Source organism: Ostrea edulis, chromosome 10 (assembly GCF_947568905.1).
Source record: "Ostrea edulis chromosome 10, xbOstEdul1.1, whole genome shotgun sequence".
NCBI classification, from domain to species: domain Eukaryota; kingdom Metazoa; phylum Mollusca; class Bivalvia; order Ostreida; family Ostreidae; genus Ostrea; species Ostrea edulis.
In genome coordinates this window covers 16,860,079-16,878,817 of record NC_079173.1, presented here as the reverse complement: position 1 = coordinate 16,878,817, position 18,739 = coordinate 16,860,079, and the positions used below count along the sequence as shown (strand labels likewise).

At 36.0% G+C, this 18,739-nt stretch overlaps 1 protein-coding gene and 1 long non-coding RNA gene across 5 annotated transcripts in view; one reads left to right on the top strand and one right to left on the bottom strand.

The window, feature by feature from the left end:
• Window positions 1–18,068, top strand: part of LOC125667484 (uncharacterized) — a 29,335-nt gene extending 11,267 nt beyond the window's left edge. For 2 of the 3 annotated variants that reach the window (XM_048901010.2, XM_056152123.1), the window contains 3 exons: window positions 1,866–1,956; window positions 3,649–3,733; window positions 4,858–5,666. In XM_048901010.2, coding sequence (XP_048756967.2) covers window positions 1,866–1,956; window positions 3,649–3,733; window positions 4,858–4,911 — 230 coding nt within the window. In that variant the 3' untranslated portion in view covers window positions 4,912–5,666. Of the gene's footprint in view, window positions 1–1,865; window positions 1,957–3,648; window positions 3,734–4,857; window positions 5,667–17,260 lie in introns of those variants that run through there. The other variant, XM_048897797.2, reaches the window with a different exon arrangement.
• On the bottom strand, window positions 12,625–16,584 carry LOC130051009 (uncharacterized). Of its 2 annotated transcripts, none has more exons than XR_008799380.1 (6): window positions 16,573–16,584; window positions 16,367–16,444; window positions 14,981–15,091; window positions 14,073–14,173; window positions 13,435–13,502; window positions 12,625–12,743 (listed from the first exon to the last, which is right to left on the bottom strand). It is a non-coding gene; the product is annotated as an uncharacterized LOC130051009 (long non-coding RNA). The 2 variants fall into 2 exon arrangements; XR_008799381.1 differs by having other exon boundaries at window positions 14,990–15,091.
• Window positions 18,069–18,739: the final 671 nt, after the last annotated feature.

The window sequence follows — 18,739 nt, the reverse complement described above, 5'->3', positions numbered from 1 at the left end:
GTTTTTTCATGAAATTACATACAATTTTAATCCCGAGTGATTTAAATAGCTCAGCTGTATGGTGCCAGACTTCAGTTTTTGATGGGGGTATACATAATCTGGAAGCTATAGATTTGAAATTATTAAGGAAAGGTATGGATTTTTTCCCATGAATAACTATAACAGATGAAACTCTACTAATATAAACAGAAAAAATGATATGTAAACCATGCTATAAGGAAAATGCGTCCACATTTGTTTGTTTTTTAACATTTTGGAGAATAACACTAATTCAATAATTTTCCACATATTATTCTAAAACTTAATAAACATATTGAAAATGACATGTGTTTTAGTTATTGACATGTTTCCCGATAAATAAATGCAATTCAAAAAATATTTTGTTGTTTTTTATATTAAAATAACAACAAATAACTGTTTCCAATGAATTTCATAAAAATCTACGTCGGGGTATATGACTTTAGTGGTGTATGTAATGAAAATTAATATGGAAACCCTTAACTGTTTTGCCTTTTTCCATTACTCTGAATGTTAACTTATTGATTCCAAACAAAAAAATGCTACCTAAACCCCAAAAATCCAGGACTAAGGACCTACCTTAATTTGTGAGTAGGAAAGATGCAATTAGGGGTGTGGACATATGTCCACTATTCTTGTCAATGAACTTTAGGGAGGTATAGTGTAAATTGACTACCACTTCCATTGGGGGCATTGGATCAAAGCCGGTACATCCGCCATGAATCGTCTGTCATGATCAGGGAAATGGAGTAATCCGTAGTTAAAATCAGTATGAAAAAATCAGTCTTGGTATGAAACACATTAGACAACGTTCGACCTACTACTACTTAGAATCGATTTAAAGCATTTTTCTTGATGACGGATCACATGGTAAAGAACTCGCCTGAGGTTGGATGTAGGATCAGTGCCAGCTTTTCAAACACGTACTTTCTTGTACTGAAAAGAGAAACTTGATTTCAGACCATCATCTTGAGAATGTTCTGCAGAACAATATTATGAGTTGGTAATATAAATCTCGCCTACAAAAGCCATTTTGAAATACAGATTGTAACAACTTGAATCTCTGTGTGGATAATAGTGTCTTTCAGATACATCTATGTTTATGTCTCTCTACTGATTCGATACACGAGAACATGATCTGAATATGATCAATTTTTAAACCGAGGCAGGCCATTAACAAAGGTGATGTTACAGGGGTTTAAACAGTTTGAGTCAGCATTTCGCAAGTTCATTATGATCTAATTTACAAATACAAGCTATCGCTGGGTTGAATGTTGTCTGACGTGTTTCATACCAATTGTTAGCCCGTTTTTGCATGCTGATTTTGACTACGGATTACTCTGTTTATCTAATTAAGATATAGGCCGCACACTGAGTGTTGCCGTTTAACAGGGCATTCTTTCTCCTAGGAACCCGATACCACCTCTGGTGGGTCCAGGGGTCCGTGTTTACGCTTATCTTGATTTTGTATGCATATACATGTAGGATTTATGCCATTTATAACTGTTTTTCATCTTCCTTCGTTCATTTAATTATATAAGGAATATAGTAATTTTCTTATTTCTTATATGTATGTATATATATATATATATATATATGTATATATATATATATATATATACAGGGGATGCTTACTCCTCCATACTTCTGATCCCACCTCTGGTGTGTCCAGGGGTCCGTGTTTGCCCAACTATCTATTTTGTATTGCTTGTAGGAGTTATGAGATTGATCACTGTTCGTTATCTTCACCTTGCATATATATATATATATATATTACCAAAAGAATACCGGAGTGAGAATAATAGACCAAGTACTCGTATATTAAAAGTAAACTCTTTGTATTTCAGGAAAGCTGTCGCACAATTCTGTGGTTGTGATTGCCATTGTAGCAGTCATATTGATTAGTTTGAGTATAATCACACTACTAATCCTAAGGAGGTAACGTATATCGCTTACAATGTACCATGTATTCTCTCTGCTTTAGTGTGGTTGTCTGTTTTTCAAAATATCAGTACAAACTAGATATGTTTCAGAATAAGGCATTAGGGCCAGGATAATGGCAGATGTTTGCATATACACTGATTAATTTTCTGATATTCATCCCTGTACGAATACCCGACCAATTGCAAAACTGCTTTTGAAACAAAAATTACTTTGGAGTGTTAAAATTATTGAGGATTATATTTTGAACCATCAATTTGATAACACAAATCCACGTAGGATATTTTTACTGGGTTATAATTAATTTTCATCAATAAGACGTGTTTCTTCACACTCATATCAAACATGAAATGTGATAAACATACATGAGATTCTGTTTATTTGTTTATGTTCAGTGAACCGGGACATCGCCATCTTGCAATATGTAATCGTTATTATTGTCAATATATTCATTCACATTAATGTTACCTTTAAGCACTGTTAGTGTGTCAACCCCTTCCCAGGTAATGCAGCCCCACCACATCAAACTCATAGCAGGTTTCGGTGGTGCACCGGGACTGATACACGTTGATATCCATTCTTCTCTTGTTTTTCGTCAAATGTGAACTCTATAAGTTAGTCCCAAAACAACTTTACATTCATCAGAAAAGATCACTTTTGATTAGTTAAGGTCAACAGTTCGAGGCCATTTTCCTCTCGTCCATGTCATGCAGTTTTTCCAATTTTATTCGCGAATCCCCCCCCCCTTTGAATACACGTCGATGGTACACTGTACTTATTTTTTTGACAAATGGCAATGAATTGATATTTCGGATATAGGAACTTGTCCTGTTATGTTTTGTTTTTTAAAATTTAAACAAGCCACAGTTGTCAGCGCTCGTCTCTAATGTCAGGTTTTCTAGGGTGTCCCGATTTTAAAACATTTTCCACACTTCCCAAATTCCACACCGTTTTATTATTGCATACACGGTTTTTCGGACCATTTTCAATAACCTCTCAGTTTCGGAATAAAACCCCTTTCTTATATAACTGTCTACGATAACAAATCCTCACCAACTGTTGATTCATATTTGTTCAACCATGACCCCATCGTCTGGACACAGGGTGGGAATTAATGTTGAAAGTTATACCTAAGATTTCATCTATAGAAATCAAACACTGCAAAACTGTGCATAGAGATGAACAGGTTGTGTAGATACAGGTTTGTTTCATCTACGACCAGGGGAGAGGAAGGGATGACATTAGGAGTAAGAATTCTATGTTCCCGCCATTCAACTTTGCAGAGAAATAGTGTAACGTTTGACTGTTTGGATTAGTTTCCGACCAATATTGCGAATTATTTGCAGTTAGATATGCAGATTTGCACGATGGGCTAGTATAATAAAAGCTCGCTTAATATTGTTTTGGGGACACCAGGTCATATGAATAAGCAGCCCCTGTTAACTGGTCACACAAACCATGGACCCTCTGCCTTGATCAGAGAAATGAAGTATTCCGTAGTCAAAATCAGAATAAAAAGAACAGTCAAGCAGTTGGACGCCAGAAAACGTTCGACCTTCTTGTGCGTAGAATTAGAATGGTTACTTATTAAAGTCTTTTTTCTGGATGACTGATCACAAGATGTAATCTAATATTTCTACCAATGATCGGTTGCTCATATATTCAAACGTAAAAAAAATTATACTTCAGGAAAACAGTCTTAAACTCCTGTACTTGGGATGACCATTTCAGTCGTCTTAGTGAGAAGTGTGGGTGCACTCCAAGTCACAAAAAGGTAAATGAAATCATATCATTAACAGGAATCAGAGCCTGAATTGGGCTTCACTGATTAAAGGTATGTGTCGTCTTTCAGCCTAATTGCTGTTGTCTGATTCTGGAAATATTTTCTAAGATATACTTCTATTAAGTTTGATCTCTTTTGGAAGTGTAAGTACATAGCGTACATGTATGTACTTTCACTTATCAAATTTCTGATACTCATCCCTGTAAGCAGTTTTGGAAGAAAAAATCAAAATACATCGAAATCAATGAAGTCCTTGCAAGAAAATTCGGCTTCTTCGCAATGATTTTAGCTCTCCTGAGCTGAAAGCTCAAGTGAGCTTTTCTGATCGCATATTGTCCGTCGTCTGTCTGTAAACTTTTTACATTTTCGACTTCTCCAGAACCACTGGGCCAATTTCGACCAAACTTGGCCAAAACATTTTTGGGTAAAGGGCTTTCCAGTTTCTTCAAATGAAGGGTCATGTCCCTTTCAAAGGGGAGATAATCCCAAAAATGCAAAAATAGGGTGGGGTCATTTAAAAATCTTTTCAAGAACCACTGGGCCAGAAAAGCTGAATTTTATTTGAAAAGCTTCCTGACATAGTGCAGATTCAAGTTTGTTCAAATCATGGCCCCATGGGGGTTGGATGGGGCCATAATAGGGGATCAAAGTTTTACATACAAATATATAAGAAAAATCTTTAAAAATCATCTTTTCAAAAACTACTGGGCCAGGAAAGTGGAAATTTACATGAAAGTTTCCTGACATAGTGCAGATTCACGTTTGTTCAAATCATGGCCCCCGAGGGGAGGGTGGGGCCACAATAGGGGATCAAAGTTTTACATACAAATATATAGGGAAAAATCTTCTCAAGAACGACTAAGCCAGAAAAGCTGAGATTTACATGCAGATTTACGTGCAGATTCAAGTTTATTAAAATCATGGCCCCCGGGGATTGAATGGGGCTACAATAGGGATAAAAGTTTTGCATGCGAATATATAGGAAAAATCTTTAAATATGAGTCAAGGTGACTCAGGTGAGCGATGTGACCCATGGGCCTCATGTTTAATAGTCATACGAGAAATACCGACGTCTTAATGTATGTCAAAATAATCCTCTGTCTTTTTACATTCAGGGACTTGTACCTTTGTCAGAAAGCACAGTATCGACGAAGATTTCCTATGCATAGATGACATTGCCTGTATCTGTTGGGGTTCTGCAACCGTCTTTGATAGGATACGATCGCTTTATATTCTGTGATGAACCGTCTCCATAATGTAAATTTTTATATAGATACCTATATCAAAATCATATTTGCAGAAACAATTTGTTGTGCTTTGTTATTTTTGCTGTGCTTGTTGCTAATTTGTCTGGTAGAAGTATTCTTACTAGAGTATCAAATGTATATACCGTAAAATGGTATTTTTTACGATAATTCAATTTTCACTTTCTTTGCGAGTATTTCTGAATCGCAAACAATTAATTTCGCATAAAATTTACACCAACTGTGTACCATATCTCACAAGATACGAAAAACTCAGCGAGTAGAAACTCCCCACCTCAGGTGTTAATTATCTGAAACGGTGACCGGGTGTTATCACTCTGTACACGCACCTGTTAACATGTTAACACATGTAACAGTAATGTCTATTCAGTACGAGATTAAAATCTGTCAACCAATTTGTAACTCTTAAATTCGACTTGGTAAATCACATAAAAAAGAACTACGCAAATAAAAATTAACAGTGTGTTTGCCTTTATTAGTGTTATATTCTAGTGTACCTACATGTATGCTATGTTAAATGTATTGTTTATATGCCTTTGCGATATTGTAATAGTACTGCCTTGTATATGTTTTATGTAATTGGCAAATTTCTCTTACATGTAAAACCTTATGTTTCTACTTGTTAAACCAGTTTGAGATAAATATCATCTTATCTAAAATTGAGTTGACTGAATTTATTATTTACCTACTTGCTGATATATCGTTTTGTGTCCTTTGGTACATAAACTGGACAGAAGGTTACACTCCAACATATATTGGACAATTTAACTGACATTCCATCAATAACTATCTCCTGAGGCTACACACGGGGTTGGTGGTCCTTTTTTTCCTTTTTTAAAAAGGTATTTCTTGTCCTTACACTCGCATTCTTTCCCTAAAGTGATAAATATTCATTGTAGTGCATTCTGCTGCTTACAATCTCTTCTATTATGATCAACTGCTTCCGTCGTCTTCAAAGTCTTTACATCGGGGAATATTAGTCTCCTATTTCCTCCATCTGAGTAATATTTGATAATATTTTCATACAGAAAATTTGTCGAAGCAATATATATGTTTAATGTACTAGCAAATATCCATAAAGCTGCATTGCACTGTTAACAGTATCTATTAAAAATAAAATGCTTGGTATCTTATCTTGCACGGACATTAACTAGCTTGGAGGGCAGAATATTTGTGATAGATGCTGATAATAAAGTTAAAGGAAATATAAAATTAAGCATAAGAAGTAATCCGTCAATTACCACATCGTTTATCTTGATCAGGAAAGTAGAGTAATCCGCAGTCAAAACCAGCATACAAAGAATGTCCGAACAATTGCTACGAAACAGTGCAGACAGCATTGTATCTAATGACAGGAAGTATGGCTGATATGTCCAGGAGTCCGTATATATAAATTAAAAGGATTATATAATTTGTGAAATGCTGAGGAGAATGTTGAATCTCCTGTAACATCAACTTGCCTGCATCGATTTTAGAATTGATTAAACGAAGATCATGCTTTTGCGTATCGAATCAGTTAAAAGACATAAAATTCCAGGTCGTTCTTTGTACAATGATTTTGACTAGGGATTACTCCGTTTACCTGATCGAGATATAGGGCCCACTGCGGGGGATGTTTACTCCTCCTAGGTACCAAATACCTCGTCTGGTATGTCCAGGGGTCCGTGCTTACCCTAATCTTAAGTTTGTATTGTTTATAGGATCTTCTATCCATTCAAGCGATCATGCAATATTGCGTCAAAAATATGGGAAGTTGACGATGGAGAAGCTGACGTAATGTGTTTGTTATAAAGTTTGGTTATTAGTTTGCCCATAACATCTAAATTGAATAAAATATCCAAATATGAAGTAGGTATGGAAGACTGTTGACTTTTTGAGTTCACAAGGATATATTGAATGTGTATAGGAATTGAGTATTGCTGATAGATAAAACATCGTCGATATCTCTGAATGCCGAGTTAAATGTTGCATGAATATATTTGTAGACGTTTTTGAATAAATTCTGCCTTGTAAGAGTATGAAACCAGGCCATCTAATAAAAGGAGCACAATTGGTGCTCATGGTGATTCTATCAGAATTTTGGAAGACCTGGTCACCAATATTGTTAATGAAGACTATCAACTTTTTATTCTTTTTACTTGTATAGTCAATCCATTGCGGTGGTCTAGAGGTATAGTGTTCGCCCCGCATGCAGAAGGTCGGGTTCAAATAAGATCTAAGTCATTTAAAAATATAGTGACCGTTCCATCGCCAAACGCTCAGCATCAGGTGTTAATGTCACGGATCCTTGGAGATGACCTTAAAAATTGATGTCCCGTGTCACTGTAGGTGTGACACGCTGAACAACCCTCACTGCTCAATGGCCTTGAGCGCCAAGCATAGGCCTAAATTTGAAGCCCTTCACCGGTCTTGATGACGTCTCCATATGAGTGAAAAATTCTCGAAAGGGACGTTAAACAAGATACAATCAACTACTTAGTTTCATTCTTCATCATGTGTATTGCAATAATGTGCTTTGTTGTACATGTACATCATTTATTGATTGTTTATTATTGAACATCCATCTTGAGAATCTTCACTCACATGGAGCCATCACCATTGCCGGTGAAGGGCTATAAAATCACGGCGTCTTATTTTAAAGAATAGCTACAAACAAACGTTTACAAACACTTTTTCTTATTCAGTCAACGAAATTCCAGATTAGTCCATTCGACTTTTCGGTTGTTTTTCATACGGTTCTCTGATAGAGGATAGTTTTAACTAAACTGAAGTAGAAATATCACTGTTTTGCATTGTTTTGCGTTTAGATGGGAATATGAAGATAGCGAACAGTGAAAAATCTCATACATGTCATTAACGTCTTTGTTTTAAAGGATGTTGGTCTCTTTAGTACTGTCTATTTGCCTGAGCGGTCGTGGAAGTATAGTGGATAGGGCGCTGGTTTTGCAAGCGTGAGGCACAGGTTGGATTTTCAATCCCGGCACCCAATCAGTCCTAAGGCGTTTAACATACGCATTGACTGTTCTAATCATCCGACATTAGAAGTAAGTCAATGGTGTTTCGAATATAACCTTGAAAAGGAGGTCCCTTGTCACTATACGAGTTCGCACGATAACGCTGCAGTCGTAAGCACCACGCATAGGTCAAAATCACCGGAAGCTGTTGACGTACCTAAATTCTCGAATGTGATAAACATTGCAAGACTATATCAACATCTTTACGATACTATCTTGTAATTGTTCGGGGTTGGATGACTAGAAAGACATTGTAAATTAATTGTTTGGGGTAGGAATAGCGTTTACACTTTATGCCCATTCTGATAACTTGTGATGTAAACATGTGTTATATTTTACCCCTGTAGATTAAGATTAGTATTATGTACACTGCTGATTAGCAATATCTGGTCTACTTCAAAGTTCAGGCTACTGCTCGGTCCTAGTTAAAAAATGGGACATTGATTTTTTTTTTATATATCTTCTATATCTATAAAAACAATCTGCACATATTGACACCTTCTTGTACCAGGACATTTCAAAGTAATTGTAAGCACTATAAAACAGGGTTGTTTTTATCAAAAACGTACATCACCTATACCAGGTATTTGTTTTGTCATAAGAGTTTTATAGGGCAGTGGAATAAGAGAATAATTTAAACGTCAAGTTTGGTGGGGTGGATTTAAAATGTGCGAGTTTTTACATCTTTGATCTATCAAAATTATGTCATCGAAATAAAATTTTCTTATTTTTCCAACGGCAGTCGTACGATAGTCGTAAAACATGACGCTAGATCGTTGTTTGACAGTTCAATTGTCGCAGAACGTCATCATCAATTGCAGTACAGGCAATTAATCAGGATTGTAACACATTCCCAGGATCTGTTTCTTTTCCTCCATGTAAATACGAGAAAGTCCAAAAATATCATTGTAACAGAGACGCGTTTGTTTGCTTTTTTAATGTTCTTAAAATCGTCAATTATATACAATACATTAGAAATTCATTTCAAAATTAAGGATTGTCTCCCTCACGCATAGCTCTTATCCTTGAACGAATCTGACTCAACTTTTATTGGCACACTGTTTCTGCCTATAATAGCTCTAAAACGTCATTGTTATTTCGGATTTCAAACATTTCGGTTGAGCATCACTGAAGAGACATAATTTGACGAAATGCGCATCTGGTGCATCAAAATTGGTACCGTATAAGTTTTACATTCTACACATACACATCTGGGAGAACAGGCAGTAAATTCCATGTATCATTGATCATTGAGAAGAATTGACTTTTAATTCATTACCCTTTTTAGATATTCAATCATTTTAATTGACTGTTTTTCGATTACCCAGAGAAAATCCTGTTTATCTACAGAAATCAATATCGGCGAAGAAACAAGTACATCGAGATACTGCATAAACTCGCCAGCGATATCAAGAAGGTGTATTTTGTTTCCATCACATACCAAGATATTACCGTCGCTGTCAGTGGAGATCGAAGACGGCTGCGGTGGGGAAAAAATTAACTTAAGAGAATTCCAACTTCCACCTTCGTATCGGTTTTTAAATTTCCCCAATCTACTCACAATGACAACCGCATTTGGAGATCCCCGATCAATAGTACAGACGTCGCCATTGATGTTTTCTGCAATTCTGTATGGTTTTTGGTATAATATTTTGTCTTTTGCTTCCTTAAAATCTCTTAGCATTTCCCCGTTTCTCAGATATTTTGAAACTTTACCGACTCCTTCTTTTTGTTGGCAAACGTAAATCATTCCGTCTTTTGCAATAGCCATTCCGAAAGGGTTCCATTCTCCGGTGGAAAACAGTGTGTTGTTTCCATTTACAGATAACGACTTGATGGCATTGTCTGTGTTGTCACTGTAGAGAACTTCAGTTTCACTAATTCCAGCAATGAATTCTGTCTTGATATTCGTAAACATTGTAATCTTCGATTCATTTTCTCTATATAGTGCAATGCTTTCTTCTTTCGTATCATAGATCCACACAGCACTAGATTTGGCGCAACTCATGTCTTTTACATTTTTAAACTCATTCTTCGTAGTAAGCCTAAGAGTCGGAAGAATGTGCGCGTTTGGTTTGATATAGTGACTTGGTATCTCTCGTCTTTCAGGACTGAGCAATTCAGCAAAACAGAGACACGATTTGCGTGATATTTCTTCTCGGGATAAAGTGAGATTTGGGGTATATTTCAAATTCCCTAGAATGCTCATCCTGTAATGCGCACTTTCAATATTGCCACGCCTAAAGGATGGTGAGCTTATTTCAGTCAAACTTGGAAAAGAGAACATTTCGTCAATGTCGGATTCGTATTTCAACATTTCACTATTACATCCCTTCAATAAATTGTGGTTATTTCCTATTGTTTTACTTATTGTATTCTTTTGCATTTCTAAAGCCTTTTTCTGCGATCTTAAACCCCCAATATGTCCATCTTTCATTTCCAAAAGAGAAGCTTTTAATGCTTGAGTAACCGAATTAACTTCCGCCATCCACACGTTATTAATTTGGTCAATAGCTTTTTCAATCTCTTCATAATTTCCCGTCGTTGAATCTATGTCGTCGTTGAAGGAACATATGGCTGTATATATAGCCTGAAGAGGACCACGGGTAAGTTTTGAAGTATCTCTTTCTATTATTCTCTTTTTGTCAGCAAGCACATCAGTTGTGTCTAAAACATCACGGCTGTTGTGATTGATAGCAGAACATCGTACACAAATTGCCTCTCTGCATGTTTGGCAAAACACATCAGTTGGTTTTTCAGGATGTCTATCACAAAAAGTAGAAACACGTTCGTCTACCCTGTATTCCCCAGAATTCGTGACGTGGAATACATCATGTTTCTGTTTCCTATGGCTATCAAGGCAATCAGATCTATCGCAAAGTTCCGTATGACAGTTCCTGCAGACGTAGTGATCATAATTCAAAATTTCTCCCGAGCATCCATTGCAATTGCGGGTTATTTGGACTTGGGCGTCCGCCATCTTCAATTTGTCTGTTCATGAATCCCCATAAATCATTGCAACGGTTCTTTTGGTTGTGTTCCTCGTAAACTACATGTGATGTCTGATAACGCAGCTATCTTTTTCGGTCAAAAGCGTTACGTAGTCTGATAACAAACCGATGCAATAACCCGTTTCACACAGTCAGTACATGCAAAGTACACATGTATTCAAAACCTTCCACAATAAAGTGCACCGCCACGGCACATGATACGCCCGTCACATATTGTTAACAGTATAGATTGTACCCATTAAAATTTTTTTTATATCACCTTAATTAAATGTCACAGTGACCTTAAAGTAGGATGCGACACATCTTCTACCTAAGATGCATTAGTTGACCAATTTTGGTGATTCTAGGTCTAATAGTTTTCAAGTTATGAGCCGGACAAGTTTTTGCCATATATGGCCATATCTTTTTAATGAAAAGTCACAGTGACCTGGTTTTAATGTGCGACACACCTTCTACCCAAGATGTATCTACAGACAAAGTTTGATGATTCTAGGCCTTGTAGTATTTAAGTTACGGGTCGGACACGAAAAAGCTAACAGACGGACGGACAGACGGATATCTTCTTAATGAAAAGTCACAGTGACCTGGTTTTAATGTGCGACACACCTTCTACCCAAGATGTATCTACAGACAAAGTTTGATGATTCTAGGCCTTGTAGTATTTAAGTTACGGTCGGACACGAAAAAGCTAACAGACGGACGGACAGACGGACGGACATGAACGCCATACCATAATACGTCCCGTCTTAAGACGGGCGTATAAAAATTAGGTAACACTGCTGTTCGCTTCAAATAAGTGATTTGACTGTTAAACTAACTCTCTATCACTATTAATGCTGCATTACGTACCGTCTAAGTATGTAAATTCAGATAAACTATCACTAAATTCCAATGATTAAGCAATTGAGTCACGTGATTTGCTCTTCATCAGCTGAAAAATGATGGGGACTACCCATAATACTTCCGGAAAAATGTCGCCGTCACTGCGGAATATTTCATTGACAATTCCGTAGATAAAACAAATGAATAATTTGGAAAGTACTGCAAATGATTTTAAATTCCAGAGAAGCTTTCCCATACTTTCGTACGTTTTGTTGTAGATAATTGCTTGATTTGAAAGAAAAACAGTCGCAGCTAATGCTAACGTCACAATGTACTGTTTATATCAACCGCGTTATATTTCCCGCGTTAAATGAATTGCCTCAAGTCGTGTTGTAAGTTGTTATCGGGTCTTCGCTCGTCTCAACGGTCACACCGTAAACATATTAGTGATAGAGAGTTGAACAGTCAAATCACTTATTTGAAGTGAACAGCAGTGTCACCTAAGTGCATATTTATTGCTAAAACCGGCGGAAACTAAGAGTACATTTCCATACATGAATTATGAAGGACTGACTCCGAGACTCAGTGACGCAGTCCAAATATTCAGCAATGCCGAATCTCAGCCGAGATTAAACTAGGAATGCTTACTCCTACAAGGCACTTGATTTCACTTCTGATGTTTCCGGGTCTTGAGTATTTATTAAAGGCTTATGAGATTGGTCACTGTCCGTTATTTTCACCTTTATTTTATTTTAATCAAAATAAAACGCAATTTAAAAACATTTATTCACATAGATAATTCTGCTTTGATTAATAGAATTATAAATGAAAGTACTCTAAAGGCGATAGTTAGCGCAGCTAAACATAGCCAGTCCATGACTTCGTTGTCCTGAAAATTAAGAAGAAATTGTATCAATTTCGCTGTGAAATATCGCGGTACATGTACATCAAAAGTTTCTGCTTTTTCTTATATTACCCTTTCTTTATAAGTTTTGCTCAGACGTGTTCTAAAAATAGGATCACGATATAACATGTTAGGTCGTACGTGGAAGTCTAAAACTAATGCATTTGTGGACATGTCTGGAATTATCCCAATTTTTGAATAAAATTCTTTTACAATTATCTTGTAATTATGATTGACTGATGACTGAATGATCACATCTTACATGTATTTCAGAAAAAAATATCAAAACTTAAAACAATCAGAAAGAAAACCATGAAATCATGAATAGAGAAGAATTTGCGAGATCACAAGCAGTTTGAATTTATTCGTGGTGGTCCCCAATATTATTGGAACTATAATGTCTATTTACACTGGTATAGAGTATTTTGTTTTAAGCAGACATCTACTAAAGTAAATACATTGTATTCATATCGTGCACAAACATGCTTAGTTTTCCTCTTCTATAATGATCATGAGATCCTTACTTCGATTTAGAAAAATGTAATATTTCAACATGCCCACATTTCGAAGACTTTCAAGTCATTTACATCATCTGAGTCTGATTTACTTCCTCCCTTTCCCGTCTTTCACATTTCAATTGTGATATTTTGAAAAACCGTCTAGGCAAAGCACTTACCTTAGAATACCCTAAACTTTTAATGACTAAGTTTCCATTTGGAATGCATGTACCGTTGTTAGTACACCCTGCAAAAACACAAAACAAAAAAAGAGTACCGTTAACAAGCTGATCATGGGTACGAATTACCACGGATTTCGAATAAGATCATCTAGAAAAAGTGCACGTAAATTGTAGAAGTAATGCATTCAGTTTATGTAAAGTTTGAACATGGAAACCATGTCCCTAGACCAATACAGGTCGACGAGAGATTTTGGCCTAAAATATTCTTGACATAACAATTCTTTTTTCATGTATTGATGAATTGGTACCAATACACGGTCAAATAGCACCTCATATACCCCCCCCCCCCCAAACATTTCACAGACTAATGCATGATTAACAAAGTATATATTGTAGAGTTATTGAAATGGTGAATATAGGTCGAAATGGATTTGAAAAATTCGCAAACTTTGTTTACAACTTACAGTGCAATTATAACGTTAACTGGTCTCAGGACTTTCGTTACGAAGGAACTTTCTTTCAATAATGGCCAAGATATTGCACATTAAATATTTAGATTTTGAGAACATTTTATTCCTGAAAATATTAGCTAAATACTAAATCAGCATCCAGAATCTGATCTGGTTCATACGAACCTATATGAGGAACACTGGTCCACTGGTTTACGATCATTAACTCATTGCTATACATGAACCATGAAGCGTATTTCAACCACAGGAAGTAATCTGGCACCGTCCTTAAAATGGAATCAAATATATCACTTAGATCAATACAAAAATTGAAATATCACCTTAATATAGAATATGAAAATGATAAAAAGATACATGCACATAAATATCATGTCATATAATCAGATTTCATATTTCAAACAAGATGCGTTCGTGAAACACAAATGCCCCCGATAATGACCAATTCCAAAGATGGTCAATGTTGCAAGGACAAATATATTGGTACCAGTAGAAAGATCTTGTCACAAGAAATGCTCATATACAGTATGAAAGCTCTAATATTTACCATTTAGAAGTTATGACCAATGTCAATATTTTAAAAGTAGGTCAAACTCCAAGGTCAAGGTCACGGATATAAAAAAATTAAAAAGTCTTGTCACAAGGAATACTCATGTGAAATATCAAAGCTCTAGCATCTACTGTTCAAAGGCTATTAGCAAGGTTATTAGCAAGGTTAAAGTTTTCAAAAAGTAGGTCAAGCTCCAAGGTCAAGACCACAGGGTAAGAATGTAAGAACCCACGGAAAGGCCTTGTAACAAAAAATACTCATGTGAAATATCAAAGCTCTAGCACTTACTGTTCAAAACTTATCAGCAAGGTTAAAGTTTCAGACAGAAAGACAGAATGACAGACAGGACAAAAACAATATATCCCCAATCTTCGATCTCGGGGCCATAAATATGTGCCCTCGTGTGTTTTGGGGTGGAAAGTCAGTAAAAAGTAATAAATTCTCATGATCATTCAAAACATCCATTAAATCTACATATTTAATATATAAAATGATTTTTACTTTTACTACTATGTTCAAAACTTACCATACCTACTATTTAAGAAAAATCCTCCATTCATCATCAGCGGCATGATTAACAAAGGAGCTAGGGCTAGTGCAGCTGTGATAGACGGGGCTCCAGCGGAAATCACATAACCTAGATACAAAGGAAATCAAATGCTACACAACCAAGGAAATCACGTGACGTATAACGGTTGGTTGGTTGTGTACTGTTTGAAGTCCCGCTCGAGAAATTGTCACTCATATGGAGACGTTGAAACCAAGGAAATCACAAGCTATACAAAAGGGGAAAACAAATACCCTACACCACAAAATGAACCTCACACAGAGAAAGAAAACAAATACCCTACACCACAAAATGAACCTCACACAGAGAAAGAAAACGAATACCCTACACCACAAAATGAATCTCACACAGAGAAAGAAAACGAATACCCTACACCACAAAATGAACCTCACACAGAGAAAGAAAACGAATACCCTACACCACAAAATGAATCGAACCTCACACAGAGAAAGAAAACGAATACCCTACACCACAAAATGAATCGAGCCTCACACAGAGAAAGAAAACAAATACCCTACACCACAAAATGAACCTCACACAGAGAAAGAAAACAAATACCCTACACCACAAAATGAACCTCACACAGAGAAAGAAAACAAATACCCTACACCACAAAATGAACCTCACACAGAGAAAGAAAACAAATACCCTACACCACAAAATGAACCTCACACAGAGAAAGAAAACAAATACCCTACACCACAAAATGAATCGCACCTCACACAGAGAAAGAAAACAAATACCCTACACCACAAAATGAACCTCACACAGAGAAAGAAAACAAATACCCTACACCACAAAATGAACCTCACACAGAGAAAGAAAACAAATACCCTACACCACAAAATGAACCTCACACAGAGAAAGAAAACGAATACCCTACACCACAAAATGAATCTCACACAGAGAAAGAAAACAATATCAGCGTCAGGACAAACATATCTATCTTACAGACAATAGGAAATAATATATATATATATATATATATATATATATATATATATATATATGTATGCATTCACATATATGTCAATGCAAACACTTATAATGATGGCGTAGTTGATAACAAACTATAATAACGGTTCCAGAACTGCACTTGTCAAATTGCTTAAAGTAACATTCTAAATTGAAGTAATACATGAAAAAGAAACACAGGCGAGTGTAACCGGTCATCAGGGGATGCTTACTCCTCCTAGGCACCTGATCTCACCCCTAGTATGTCCAGGGGTCTGTGTTTACCCAACTCTTTATTTTGTATTTCTTACAGGAGTTATGAGATTAATCACTGTTCGTTATCTTCACCTTTCACAATGATACTGGCCATTTAAACATTAAGATATTTACCAAATCCTGCTGCTGTGTTTGCAACCAGAATGCTTATTCCTAGAGCCCTGAAGTATTCACTCAGTCCATACACAAAACCTAAACGAACCACGTGTAAATTAAGATACAGAGTTGCAGATCGACAGAGACTTATTGCTAAATGTTTTAAATTCTTACAAGAAAAAAAATCTACTTGTGAACTAGCATTCCATTTTCCAAACACATACCACTCATCCAGTAAATCATGGCCCCTGGGGGTTGGATGGGGCCATAATAGGGGATCAAAGTTTTACATACAAATATATAAGAAAAATCTTTAAAAATGATCTTTTCAAAAACTACTGGGCCAGGAAAGTGGAAATTTACATGAAAGTTTCCTGACATAGTGCAGATTCAAGTTTGTTCAAATCATGGCCCCCGGGGGTAGGATGGGGCCACAAGTGGGGATCAAAGTTTTACATAGAAATATATAGGGATAATCTTTAAAAATCTTCTCAAAAACTACTGGGCCAAGAAAGTGGATATTTACATGAAAGCTTCCTAACATAGTGCAAATTGAAGTTTGTTTAAATCATGGCCCCCGAGGGGAGGGTGGGGCCACAATAGGGGATCAACGTTTTACATACAAATATATAGGGAAAAATCTTCTCAAGAACCACTAAGCCAGAAAAGTTGAGATTTATATGCAGATTTACGTGCAGATTCAAGTTTATTAAAATCATGGCTCCCGGGGATTGAATGGGGCTACAATAGGGATCAAAGTTTTGCATGCGAATATATAGGAAAAAGCTTTAAATATGAGCCAAGGTGACTCAGGTGAGCGATGTGACCCATGGGCCTCATGTTTAATAGTCATACGAGAAATACCGACGCCTTAATGTATGTCAAAATAATTCTCTGTCTTTTTACATTCAGGGACTTGTACCTTTGTCAGAAAGCACAGTATCGGCGAAGATTTCCTATGCATAGATGACATTGTCTGTATCTGTTGGGGTTCTGCAACCGTCTTTGATAGGATACGATCGCTTTATATTCTGTGATGAACCGTCTCCATAATGTAAATTTTTATATAGATACTATATCAAAATCATATTTGCAGAAACAATTTGTTGTGCTTTGTTATCTTTGCTGTGCTTTTTGCTAATTTGTCTAGTAGAAATATTCTTACTAGAGTATCAAATATATATACCGTAAAATGGGATTTTTCACGATAATCCAATTTTCACTTTCTTTGCGAGTATTTCTGAATCGCAAACAATTGATTTCGCATAAAATTTACACCAACTGTGTACCATATCTCACAAGATACGAAAAACTCAGCGAGTAGAAACTCCCCACCTCAGGTGTTAATTATCTGAAACGGTGACCGGGTGTTATCACTCTGTACACGCACCTGTAAAAAAAGTTAACACATGTAACAGTAATGTCTATTCAGTACGAGATTAAAATCTGTCAACCAATTTGTAACTCATAAATTCGACTTGGTAAATCACATAAAAAAGAACTACGCAAATAAAAATTAACAGTGTGTTTGCCTTTATTAGTGTTATATTCTAGTGTACCTACATGTATGCTATGTTAAATGTATTGTTTATATGCCTTTGCGATATTGTAATAGTACTGCCTTGTATATGTTTTATGTAATTGGCAAATTTCTCTTACATGTAAAACCTTATGTTTCTACTTGTTAAACCAGTTTGAGATAAATATCATCTTATCTAAATTGAGTTGACTGAATTTATTATTTACCTACTTGCTGATATATCGTTTTGTGTCCTTTGGTACATAAACTGGACAGAAGGTTACACTCCAACATATATTGGACAATTTAACTGACATTCCATCAATAACTATCTCCTGAGGCTACACACGGGGTTGGTGGTCCTTTTTTTCCTTTTTTAAAAAGGTATTTCTTGTCCTTACACTCGCATTCTTTCCCTAAAGTGATAAATATTCATTGTAGTGTATTCTGCTGCTTACAATCTCTTCTATTATGATCAACTGCTTCCGTCGTCTTCAAAGTCTTTACATCGGGGAATATTAGTCTCCTATTTCCTCCATCTGAGTAATATTTGATAATATTTTCATACAGAAAATTTGTCGAAGCAATATATATGTTTAATGTACTAGCAAATATCCATAAAGCTGCATTGCACTGTTAACAGTATCTATTAAAAATAAAATGCTTGGTATCTTATCTTGCACGGACATTAACTAGCTTGGAGGGCAGAATATTTGTGATAGATGCTGATAATAAAGTTAAAGGAAATATAAAATTAAGCATAAGAAGTAATCCGTCAATTACCACATCGTTTATCTTGATCAGGAAAGTAGAGTAATCCGCAGTCAAAACCAGCATACAAAGAATGTCCGAACAATTGCTACGAAACAGCG